This window comes from Capra hircus, chromosome 11 (genome assembly GCF_001704415.2).
Source record: "Capra hircus breed San Clemente chromosome 11, ASM170441v1, whole genome shotgun sequence".
Classification (NCBI taxonomy): domain Eukaryota; kingdom Metazoa; phylum Chordata; class Mammalia; order Artiodactyla; family Bovidae; genus Capra; species Capra hircus.
This window is the reverse complement of record NC_030818.1, coordinates 60996584-61010396: the sequence shown is the minus strand read 5'-3', so window position 1 is coordinate 61010396 and position 13813 is coordinate 60996584. Positions and strand designations below refer to the sequence as shown.

The following is a 13813-nucleotide window of genomic DNA, read 5'->3' as shown; positions in this document are numbered from 1 at the left end:
AACTGGTTATTTAAATTCTGTGCTACATATCTAAAATTTTCTTCATGGAATTAAAGTATGGTTTTCTGATCATGAAGTTTGGAAACAAAAACTTGTTTCATAAAATATCAGGACAGTTTGCAGAGCAGATGAGATCTAGACCTGAAAAATATTCAAACTTGCAGAAGTAATTAGAATAGAAATTCTTAATCTAAAGTCCAAGAATCCTTTTGGTTTTGTGGGTAGGAGTAAAAAGAAGTGGTAAACCCTGTAAATTATATTTAAATCTTGTTTAAATGTGTATTTTTCTCAAAGGAGTTTAAACTTGCCAAAAGTTAAGAAACCACAGTAATTGAAAAAGCACTTGAAAGCCTAGCCTTTGTAAGAATTACAGAAAGAAAAATGGGTTAAATTTCCATCTTGGGTTAATTAAAGACCATACATTTGATAAAACGTAAAAATGATTTTTAAAGTATTTTAAATACAAACTTATATAGTGTACTACTCAATGTTAACTAACGTTAAGTTTTCTTAATCTATTATTCTCACCTTAAATTTCAAATAAACTACAGTGAATGAAACATATTTCTAACATGATATGTACTAACTAAATTTCAATCTGATATTTTTCCATCAAATCCAGAAAGCTGAATTAAAACAGTTTCTCATTTTACCACAATAAAAACAAAACAAAAGATACTTTGCTTTTATAAAGTATGCTTGTTAACATTCACTTATCTTCTAAATATGACATGATTTTGCAGACTAAACTGTTTTTTTTAATTCTTCACATTTTATCTCATATAAGCTTAGAGTTAACAAAATAATTTCCCCTTTTCAAGACAAACTTAGTGATACAAAGTCTATATGGGGAAAAACAGTTGTATGACTTTATGCGAATGCCTTACAAACTGCTTTCCTATCACTAGGATATAATCTTAATATATAACTGTGTTCTTAAAATGTTAACTTGCTTAATTTTATCCCCTATATTTTTGCCCTGAACATTTTCTTTGGGAAAGGTGAGCAGGCAACCAATGAGGAGATAGAGAGGTGGTTTAGAGTGTTCTGAGAACATACTTCACTCAAACTGATACTTAGTTTGACTGAATTTCCTCTCACCCAAATTCCCATGAATGGTGCTAAATCACTTACTGCTTCTGCCTAGTGGAAAGGAGTCCACCTTCAAAGAATCTTCTCTGACTATGTCTCTCTTCTTTCTCTGCTTCCTTTCTTTTCATTTTGGCTTGAACTTCAGGGTAAGGTCTTTAACTTTTCAATATTTAAATCTATAATTTAAAGTCCTGAGATGAAAGACGTAATTGCTTGCTGCACTGTCCCTCTACCTCACTCCCACAGAAGCCAACTTTGCAGAGAAGAGGCTTATTGTTATCTACCAAGTCATTTGTAGATGAGTGCCAAACATCTCGTTTTGACTGACGCACAGGATCCAGTCTAATCAGTCAAACAGACATAGCCAATTATAGTAACCACTTTCCACTAGGTCAAACACATTCAGAAGTGTGATGCAGATTAGAATGAAATGCTCATTCTTCCTATCACCATTGAAGTCTTAGGCACAGAATTTCTGTTTTCCACTCAGTATTCCAAGTATGTACTAACCCTTTCACTACACCCAAAACATATACTTACTATTGATTTGACTGTATGGAACAACTAAGAGAAATGTTACTATTTTTTTTCCTTGCTCTAGGTATGTTCATCTCATTCTAACCAGTTAGAATTTTATTCTTTCAGGAGACCACAACTGGGTATAGGAACTATCTTTGTGCAATGCTATGCACTGCTTAAGAAGTGATATTTGCAAAAGATAATGATTATAGCAAACTGGTTACCTAAACTGTATTGTACCTTTCCTGTACAATTTTTGAAATGCTGAGCCAAAAAACCTGAATTGGCAAAAGTTCCTTTAGTTCTTTCATTCTTCTTATCCTAAACTTTTCATTTTGGGTTCCCCTCATGCCTCAGCTGCATCACACATTTCTACAAAATGAACTGTGTACTTCACAGTACAACTACTTACACTGAAGACACTGAAATATAAAACCTATGATAGCCTATAATACACATTTTAAATTTTTTAAAATTGCTAAAGTCATTTTTATATCACTGTTCATTCTCTAGCATCAAAAGAGACTATAAATAACAAGAAGTACATCTAATTCAGCTTCTGAAACAAAGAATGGCAAGAATGATTGGTATGTGGTAGGATGTTCTCAACTGTTGCCAGTTTACTGAGACAAAAGCTATTTACCTACAATGTTTTCTTAAAAAACAAACAAACAAACAAACATTCTTTGAAGCAGCTTATCTGACAAAAGAAACTTACGTGGCTTTTCCTTCCCGAAGGAAAATGCAAGACAATGAAAACTGAAGAGTGGCAGATACAACTTTTTTAGACAATGGCTTGAATTTTAATTTGACGTCAGTCTGCGTTGGCATTGGGCTTGCATACTGTTTCATGTTGATGCTGGTGGTGGCAAGAGCTTTTCTTCGACCAGAAGGGGATTCCTGGAAGATAAAATTCATTACGTAATTTGGAGTTATTTACTTTATAGCCAAGTATCTTTGAATGTTATTTTAGTAATTTGATTAAACAGCTTTTGAGACTTCTTTCTCCAATGAATTCCTATACTACTGAAATAAAACTGAAATAAGGTTATATCACAAGTTTCATACCTTTTTAAAAAATTAATTTATTTTAATTGGAGGCTAATCACTTTACAATATTTTGGTGGTGTTTGCCATATATCAACATGAATAAGCCACGGGTGTACCTGTGTGTGTAAGGCAGAGAAAAATTGGAGATAGCTGGCTCAGAGAAATAAGGGAAGACTAGAACAACCTTAAATATCTCAGGAAAGGAAAAGCAAGGAATGCAAACTAGTATAGGAAAGTATCCAGGTCTCTTGTAAAAAGAGGATCTAGCCCAAAGCTAGGTATCAAAGCATTAATACTCAACAACTGTTTTCCTTCCTTTAATTATATTTCATGTAACCTAAGGTTTCCAGGCTTTCCAGGTGGCTCTGTGGTAAAGAGTCTGCCTGAGATGCAGAAGACACAGGCGACACTGCGGGTTTGATCCCTGGGTGGTGAAGATACCCTGGAGGAGGGCATGGCAACCCACTCCAGTATTCTTGCCTGGAAAATCTCATGGACAGAGGAGCCTGGCAAGCTACAGTCCACAGGGTTGCACAGAGTCAGACGTGACTTAACCAACCGAGCATGCACGCAAGGTTTCCTTAAAAAAAGGTTCTAGCACAAAGCTAGGTATCAAAAGCATTAATAATCAATTCCCTCCCCTTTGATTATATTTAATGTAACCTAATGATATTTCTTCTTTTTGAACCTTCAAATTTCTTAAAGAACCCCAGCCTCAGTGGCATTTCTACCTTGTTTTTTTCAGTCTCTGAATTCTATATCTGTCCTGTACTTTGAGACTTAATTGTTCCCAGGATCTTTTCTACTCACTCCAGTCTAAAGTCCTCTCTTCCTTCCCTAAGATGACATAAATCAAATTAGAAAGAGCTGGTTTCTCTGATTGTATGTCTGTGGTGGATAATGCTCAATGACCCCAGCAGATCTCAACTCTTCTCCACACAGTTATTTTCAATTTACTAAAATTGGAACACAAAATGAAACCTATTTGCTATTAAAGACACTTAACATTCCATTAATAAACTATCTCATTCCAAAATTATTCTTTATAGCATAATAGCCTAAGAAAATAATGAAAATAGAACAACAGGATAATGACTGGGCATTAACTATGTTTAAGACACAGTATCAATTCTGCAGAGATATAAAAATGAATAAGACATAATCTTTGACTATGTGTTCTAATGGTAAGGAGAAATCTTAGACACAGAGTAATTAATAAATAATGTAAATCAGAAGTCATATACCAGCAATCCTTGGGCTTTAACTAGTCTGAGAGTTCAGACCTAAAATAAGACCTAATTTCTAAGCCGTGTGACTTTGAGTAAGTCAGTAAACTTGAGGCTTGGTAATTTTCCCTGTAAAATAAGGAGACCGAACAGAAATCCACTCAAGTTCTATAACAGTTTTCTAAAAATTACTCAATTTTCCAACCAAGGCAGGAGAAACTATTATTAACTTCTGAATTATTATTCAATAAACCTTTATTTGCCCTATGATTGACAAACTTGCCTAAAATAAAGATATACTAATCTAATCAAAATATTAAAATGGCCTTTTGAAAAAATTTGACATTTCTGCCAGCAAAACAAGTAAAAATGTAGTGTAGCATCCTTAAAGAATACCTTGTTTTAAAAAGTGGTCTTATCCGTCAGATTATGCACAGCATATTACACAGAACTATTAGTGCATGTAGATACCTTATGAATGAATTTTAAAAATGCATCAAGCACTTGAGAAGGATTTCAGACCTCTAAGAAGAAACACTTAAGAATATGCAAATATTTCAACTGAATCAAGTTGAACAGATGCGACTATCCCAGACAATACAAATGTTCTTTCCCTGGTCGCTACTGTCAATCAAAGAATAAGATTAAGGTCCAAGGTTGTGACAATGTACAAAATGAAAAACTATGATCTGAGAGTATCAATTTATTACACTGATACGAACAATAATCTCTCATTGTACCTTTAGAATAGCTAACAACTACTACATAAAATATAGGATTTGAAGCCTCTGTTTTGAAAGCATGGCATACAAATTGCTACATATTGTTTTCATATTTGTTAAACAAATCTATTTCACAAAATACGACATTGATTCCTTAAAAGTAATTATTTAATTTTATAACCAAATAATCAAACTATAAAAATTAAGATAACTTGGAAATGTACATAATTTTGAAAGCCTAGTTTAAGGATGATTCCTGCAAAATCTAGAGTTTTGATGATTAACATTCTATTGATTTCATTATTGCTAAGCAAGGTAAGGTCTGGGGAGGCAAGCAGAAAAGAACTCTTTCGAGTCTACAGTGTCCATTTCTAATATTAACATAGGATCTCACTTAGAGCCTGTATCCTTGATAGGAAAGGGGGCCTAAGAGATGTTTTTAGTAATTCTTTACCCAGCTCAGTCATTGTTTTCCTCTTTAAAATTAGCTGTCATAGAAAAGACATTTTTTAGCAGAACAATAATGAGAAAAACATAAGGATCTTTCATCTTTCTAACTCTAGCTCCATGAATCTTCACTTTTTATAACCATTTGGTCTATATCTATATCCACCTCCCAAGAATAGTATCATTGTTATCATCAGTTTTATAGAGAAGAATAAAATAACTGATTGCATTGCTATATGTCTTTTGTATCCTATAGTTCTTCCTTAAAGGACTAGGGGTCAGCCTGGCAGAGAGACTTTAGAGATAATTACTATTATTACTGTCAAAGTCCTAATGTTATTTCATTTCAGATGAAGGCTGGACAAGAGGAGAAAAATAAAGGAAAAAAAAATAGTAAAAGGAACCCTTAGAGAAAAGAGGTTAGATGACTGAAGTCAGTAAGAAGGGATTGTTTATATATACACATTCAGCTAAGTTTCTGACTCCCAGCCTAAGCTATTTATATGTGAATCTGGCAGCATTTTCGGAATTATTTCAACATCCATAAAGCATAAGTTCTTATTTAGTGTTCATCAAAAAAATAAAATAAAACTAGGCCAGCTTTAGATAATTTAAATACCTGGATCCCACTCCAAGAGATGCTAAACTAGAGATGCCTCAGGAATCTGTGGCATTGCTAAAAATAATAAGTACCTCCCCTCCCAATTCCCATCTTGACCCTCTCATAAGCCCATCTCTTCTATCAAGTGATTCTGATCCAGTTAATCTAAAAATCATACTTTCAGAAATACTTCCCCTAAGGAAATTACTAAAGGAAATTTTAATCTTTTTCATAACTATTCTGTCATAAAAACGTCTTAGCCTATATATTTCCATTTCTTTGAAACCCACATTATTGTAGTTGTAATCAGAAAAACTTAGATTAGAACATGACTAGCATTTACTCTCTGGCTAATCTTTGGTATATTTCTTCATGGATCTGAGCTTCAGTTTCCCACACTCTCAAGATTGGTGAGTATCTTCAAAAGCTAGACAATACCAAGTGTTAATAGGATGAGGGACAATGTAAATTCTCTTAATACTACAGGACAGAGCTTCAATTGATACAGCCATTTTGGAAAGCAATTTGACATTACCTTGTAAAGTTGAACAGAGGAATACCTTATCAATAATTCTCATCCTAGAAATATGTCCTAAATAAATTCTTGCAATAATATATGAAAATATTTAGTAGAGTTTTATTATTAATATTCATGGACTATTTTACCTGGCTTATACATTAATATTAATATTATAAGTAGTCTATCTAGATTCACCAATCTTGAAATTGTTACCAAAATGCAAGTTCATATGCCTGATGCACAGTGAAGCCAAACAAAACACCAGAGTCCAGAACAGAGAAAGGTTCACTGAGGGCCATGTAAGGATATGTGTGGCTCATGCCTTAAAAACCCTAAACTCCCCGAAAGCTTTCAGCAAAACTTTTATAGGAAAGGTAAGGGAGGGACATGGTTAAGCTGTTGCACACTTTTTGGTGTCAGATCCTTTGCTCTTGAGGTCAGGTCACGGTCAGGTAACGATATTCCTGTAAACCTCCACCAAACAAACGTTATTCTCTGTTCTGACAAGAAAGGGCAAGTTCCCAAGACACAACTTTCACCCTCTGAGGTCTGGATCCTGACTGATGAGGCAGATCTCAGTTGGTGGCTCCCTCAAGGTCAGGTCCCCAGACCCTATCCAGCTGTCATTGCTGAGGGAGCCAGAGGCCCAGGGCTCAACTGGCCCTCAGGCTTCTTAGGCCAACCAAACGGCGGCGGGGAGGGAGCCAGGTCCCACAGACTGCATCCTATGCAGACTGCCACTGCCATTTGGTCACAGAGGCAGGGATGGAGGAAAGGTTCACCACTGCTTCAAGGCCTGGGCCTGGCCAGTGGGTGGTCTTGAGGAGGGCTCTGGAGCCCAGCAGAGCAGCCCCTGGCCTATTTCCTGGGCCCTCCAGCTCACCCACTGACCCGAGGCCAGGTGAGCTAGAGGGCCCTGGGTAGAAAACCAGGATCTGCCTTTCTTCACTCTCCACAGGACAACCACTACTCTGCTAACCATTGGCTGAATGCCCCACTAATGGTCATTCATTGACAGCTGCTTGCTTGGGGGAGGGGCCCACTGCAGCACTGACCAATGGCTGAATAGGACCATTAACAGCCACTCATTGCCAGCTGGTCTCTTGGGGGAGGGGCCCATTGAAGCACCAACCAATGATTGAGCAGAAACACTAACACAGTCACTCAGGGACAGTTGAGCACTTGGGAGAGGGGCCCATTGCAGCATTGACCAATGACTGAGCAGAACAACTATCAGTTGCTCATTGACAGTTGGTCACTTGGGTGAGGGGCCCATTGCAGCACCAATCAATGGCTAAGCAGGACCACTAATGGTCCTGCAGTAATCACTGCCTGGTAACAGGTGTGGGGTAATGGCCATGTGTCTATAACAAAATGAGGAAAATAAATAAAGCGTAACTCAATGTTTGCTCAAAAGTATAATGTAGTTACTTTACTAAAATCCATGCAAAGACCCCCCCTCCCTGACATTCTTACCAGACCTGAAATGAATACCTCAGTGTACTCTCATTGCTATTCAAGTCCTAACAAAACAAGCAACAAGTGAATAAATGTTTTCCCTGTACAGCGTAAGAGGGAAAAGATTGATAATAACTTTTCTAATTAGGAATGAACTGATTATAAAGTGAATAAATACGGTCTCACAAGACTCTAGACTTCTTTACATATATTTTTTAAACAAGGTAGATTTTACCAAAATAAAAAAAGAAACAGATAGCAAATCTTACCACTCCACCCTCCTAAAACTAACAATACATATAACATACTGATAGCAGGACACCTAGTTAGATGTAAGAAGTTGGACAAATCTTTTGTCCAAATTATTCAAGTTAAGGTCTTCTTACAAAATAGCTCATTATGAACCTCAAAATAAATATAATTAATATAATGCCTCTTCTATTGTATTTGATTGCTTTTCTCTACCTAGAAATTTAACTTTATCCCATGTAAGGAGAGAAGGATCTTACTTAGATTTTATGATTTTTTCAGAGATTTATTACAAAAAAAGTTCCAAAAATTCTGTCAAGTATTATACCTTATTATCAGTTTTTTTTTCACAACACACTGAAAATTAAACTAATGACATTATCATTTGAAGGTTTTTAAAAAAAATTTTTGAAACACATCACACAAAGTACAAAACATACAAGTACTACTTAACAAATAATAAAATGAACATCCTGTACTCACCATCCTGTTTAACAAACAATTAATATCAGTACCTTAAAATCCTCATTTCCCATGCAAAACTGTCTCCCTCCCATTCCCTCATCCAAAGGTGATTAGACCCTGAATTTTGAGTTATTCTCTCCCTCCCTCTTCGAAAAAAGAATACTATCTACATATATATCCTGGAATCAAGATTGCCAGGAGAAATATCAACAACCTCAGATATACAGATGATACCACTCTAATGGCAGAAAGTGAAGAGGATCTAAAGAGCCTCTTGATGAGAGTGAAAGAGGAGAGTGAAAAAGCTGGTTCAAGTCTCAGCTTTTAAAAAACTAATATCATGGCATCTGGTCCCATCACTTCATGGCAGGTGGATTCTTATCCACTGTACCACCAGGCAAATCTCATTAAGTTCTTGATATTTATCCATATTGATGTCAGTTCAGTTCAGTTGCTCAGTCATGTCCAACTCTTTGCGACCCCATGAACCGCAGCATACAAGGCTTCCCTGTCCATCAACAACTCCCGGAGTTTACTCAAACTCATGTCCACTGAGTTGGTGAAGCCATCCAACCATCTCATCCTCTGTCCCCTTCTCCTCCTGCCCTCAATCTTTCCCAGCATCAAGGTCTTTTCCAATGAGTCAACTCTTCACAACAGGTGGCCAAAGTACTGGAGTTTCAGCTCCAACATCAGTCCTTCCAACGAACACCCAGGACTGATCTCCTTTACGATGGACTAGTTGGACATCCTTGCAGTCCAAGGGACTCTCAAGAGTCTTCTCCAACACCACAGTTCAAAAGTATCAATTCTTCGGTGCTCAGCTTTCTTTAAAGTCCAACTATCACATCCATGCGTGACTACTGGAAAAACCATAGTCTTGACTAGACAGACCTTTATGGATAAAGTAATGTCTCTTTTTAATAAGCTGTCTCGGTTGGTCATAACTTTGCTTCCAAGGAGTAAGCATCTTTTAATTTCATGGCTGCAATCACCATCTGCAGTGATTTTGGAGCCCCCCCCCAAAAAAGTCAGCCACTGTTTCCACTATTTCCCCATCTATTTGCCATGAAGTGATGAGACCAGATGCGATGATCTTAGTTTTCTGAATGTTGAGCTTTAAGCCAACTTTTTCACTCTCCTCTTTCACTTTCATCAAGAGGCTTTTTAGTTCTTCTTCACTTTCTGCCATAAGGGTGGTGTCACCTGCATATCTGAGGTTATTGATATTTCTCCCGGCAATCTTGATTCCAGCGTGTGCTTCATCCAGCCCAGCATTTCTCATGATGTACTCTGCATATAAGTTAAATAAGCAGGGTGACAATATACAGCCTTGATGTACTCCTTTCCCTATTTGGAACCAGTCTGTTCCATGTCCAGTTCTAACTGTTGCTTCCTGACCTGCATACAGATTTCTCCAGGGGCAGGTGACGTGGTCTGGTATTTCTATCTCTTTCAGAATTTTCCACAGTTTATTGTGATCCACAGAGAACCCCATGAACCCCATGAACATGTTGATGTGTAAAACTGTAATTCATTAAATTTCATTGTTCCTAATATTTTATTACATGAATATCCTACAGTTTACCCATCTGTTTTACTGTTGATAAACATGGTTGCTTGAGGTTTATTTAGTTATCTGGAATTAAAAACAAAGCTATCAATATTATTATGTCTATATATACACTCAAGAAGGAAACGGCAACCCACTCCAGTATTCCTGCCTGGAGAATCCCATTGACAGAGGAGCCTGGCGTCACAAGAGTCGGACACAACTTAGTAACTAAACCACCATATATACACTACTATGTGTAAAACAGATAGCTGGCAGGAAGCTGTATATCATAAGGAGCTCAAATTGGTGTATTGTGATGACCTAGAGGGACAAGATAGGGGCGGATGGGAGGGAGGCTTAAGAGGGAGGGGATATATGCATACATATGGCTGATTCACACTGCTATACAGCAGAAACTAACATAATATTATAAAGCAACTATACTTCAATAAAAAATATTCTTATGTCTATATCCTCATGCACACACACAAGAATTCACCTAGGACATGTTTCTAGAATGGGTCACGGGATATGTTCATGTTCAACTTTACCAGAAAATATCAAATTTAATGCAAAGTGGCTTTATTAATTTACAGTCCCTAAGTGTTTCCATTGCTCCACATTTACCAACACTTGGAATTTTCTTTCTTTTTCATTTTCACCAATCTGAGATAATTAAATATTATATTTCATTTTCACCAATCTGAGATGATTAAATATTACCTCATTATAGTCTTAATTGCATTCCCCTGATTACTAATGCATCGATTATCCTTTCATAGTTTACTAGCCACATGTTTCCTCTTCCGTGAAATCTTTTATACTTTTTCTTACCATGCTGTTTATCTTTTGGTTACTGACTAATTACATATGCATTCTGGTAATCCATGCTGAGCACAATCAGTTATATGTGCTACAAACATCTTCTTTCAGTTTTTAGCTTGTATTTTCACTCTGTGGAATCTTTCAAATGAATCCAATTTCAAAGTCAGCCTTTTCCTTTATGGTTTGTGGGTTTGCGAAAATCTTCCCAACCCTGAGGTTATAAAGCTTTCTTACCACTCATTTAAAACTTTTATACTTCTGCTTTCATATTTAAGAGCCATTACCACATGGAATTAATTTTTGTGTAAGTTTTCAGATAGGAATCCAATATCATTTTTTTTTCCAATATCATTTTTTTAAAAAAATCATTGATAAATAAGTATCACGGCACTGTTTATTAAATAGTCCATATATATATATATCTCCTTTCCCCTACCTACAATGCCCATTCTATGAAAACTCTGGTTTGCATATACAGGTCAATAATCAATCATTCTGTACCACTAGCCAACTGTTCTAACCTCACAACAAGACAATATTGCCTTAATTACCAAAGCTTTATCTTTTGGAATAATTTAAGATTTCTCAAACCTTGAATTTATGGCAGAATAATGTAGTAAATTAGTAGATTTTCTAAAATTAAAGGAACTCCACATTCCTGGAAAACATTTTTTAAAAATCTAAAATTATGTGAGCCTGTTTCCTTTCACGGAGGGTTTCTAATCACTGATAACAATTTCTTTAATGATTACAGAAGTATTCAAGCCATTCAGGTGTACAATGTCTTCCTAAATCAGTTTAGATTAAGTATTCCACCTCTGCTTAGAATTTACACATTTCACCCAATATTTCATATTTAGTGTCATAATACTATTTAAAATATCTTTTTACTATTTTAATCTCAGCAGAATTTATAGTTTTGTACATTTCTTTATTCAAAGTACTAATTGTGCCTTCTCACACTCTTTTGTTCCTAAATAAAGCTTGCTATAAGTTGTCTCTTTCAACAGGCTTTCCAAATCATTTGGCTTTCTTGATCCTTTGGAGTGAATGTATATTTCTATTTTAGCAGTTTCTGCTAATCTTTATTATTTCTTTCCTCCTGTTTTCCATGAGTATATTGTTCTAACTTCTGGATCCTGAGCATATCTTCTTTTCTAATGTAAGCATTTAAGACTATGTATTTCTCTAAGCATTGCTTTATATATGTCTCACATTTTAGTATGAATTATTTTTGTTATTCTGTAAATATTTTCTAATCTTTCATTACAAGTTTTTTGATTCTCAAGATGTTTATAAACTTTTTCTTCTATATGGAGTCTTTCCACTTATCTTTATGTAATGACTACTGTCTAATTGATGTAGGGTCACAGAATACAGTCTTTATAATGTTAATTTCCAAAATTTACTAAGACATGCATTATGGCCTGACTCATGATCAATTTTTGTAATTGTTCATGGGCCTTTAAAAGTATTTAACTGGTATGCATACACTGCTGTCCACTTTCACAACAGGATCATTTTTAAGCAAAGTCACCTAATTTCACCAGATCACTGTATTTCCTTATGTGATAAGCACCAAGCAGAGGAGTAGAAGTTTCAAATATGAGGTCACAGAACATTTGCTAAAGGACACAAATCATGAAATAAAGAAGTGAAAAAATCGAGAAGCTGTTCACAGACTTCGTGACAGGCTCCCTTTCCCTCTTCAAACACAACTTTCTTTCATTTTAGAATTGTCTCTTATAAATAGCATATATCCAGAAAATTTTTGAATCTAGTCTGATAATCTCTGTCTTTTACTGGAGAGTTTAGATGAATGTTTCTCAAGTGTTTTTATCTCAAGACCCTTTTACATGCTTTAATTGAGAACTACAAAGAGCTTTTGTTTGTGTGGGTTATACCTGTCAATACTTTCCCTATTAAAAATTAAATATCAGAAAGTTTAAAAATATTTCATTCATTCAAACATAATTAATAAACATGTTAACAGATTTTTATGAAGGATAAATATAGTTTCTTTTTTAAGACTTAATTTTTTTGTGAGCAATTTTAGGTGTACAACAAAACTGAGAGGGAGGTAAAGAGATTTTCCATTTATTCCCTGCTCCTACACATGCATAGCCTACCCCATTATCAACATCACCCACCAGAATGGTACATTGTTTACCACAGATGAACCTCCATTGACATATCATAATCACCCAAAATCCATACTTTACTTTAGGGTTCACTTGCGGGCTGTACATTCTATCAATTTGGACAAGTTTATAATGAATCCTATAGCTACACTATGATATACAGGGTATTTCACGGCCCTAATCATCATCTGTGTTCTGCTTATTCATCTCCTCCACTCCCCACCCCTGGCAACCAACAATCTTTTCACTGTCTCCATAGTTTTGCCTTTTCCAGAACATCAATTAGTTGCTATCATACCGTATGTAGCCTTTTCAAATTGGCTTCTTTCATTTAGTAATATGCATTTAAGGCTCCTCCATGGCTTTTCTTTTTAACGCTGAATAATATTCTATTGTCGATATGTACCACAGTTTATCCATTCATCTACTGAAGAACATCTTGGTTGCTTCAAGTTTTGGCAATTATGAATAAAGTTGCTATAAACATCCATGTGCAGGTTTTTGTGTGGACAACGGTTTTCATTTCGTTTGGGTAAATACCAAGGAGTGTGATTGCTGGATCATATGGTAAGAGTATGCTTCATTTTGTAAGAAAGTGCCAAACTGCACCAAGGTGGCTGTATCAGTTTGCATTCCCACCAGCAATGCTTGAGAGTCCCCGTTGCTCCACATGCTCTCCACACTATTAGTGTGACAGATTTTGGCCATTCTAATAGGTGTGTGGTAGTATCTCATTGCTTTAATTTGCATTTCCCTAATAACATGATGTGGAGCATTTTTTCATATGCCTATTTGCTATCTGTATGTGTTATGTATGGATGTGAGAGCTGGACCATAATAAAGGCTGAATGCCAAAGAATTGATGCTTTCGAACTGTGGTGCTGCAGAAGACTCTTGAGAGTCCCTTGTATTGTCAGGATATCAAAATAGTCAATCTTAAAAG

At 35.8% G+C, this 13813-nt stretch overlaps 1 protein-coding gene across 6 annotated transcripts in view; it reads right to left on the bottom strand.

The window, feature by feature from the left end:
- EHBP1 (EH domain binding protein 1) overlaps positions 1-13813 on the bottom strand; it is a 356781-nt gene that overhangs the window by 211463 nt on the left and 131505 nt on the right. For all 6 annotated transcript variants that reach the window (XM_018055410.1, XM_018055415.1, XM_018055414.1 and 3 more), the window contains exon 6: positions 2330-2511. In XM_018055410.1, the coding sequence (XP_017910899.1) occupies positions 2330-2511 (182 nt within the window). The remainder of the gene's footprint in view (positions 1-2329; positions 2512-13813) is intronic.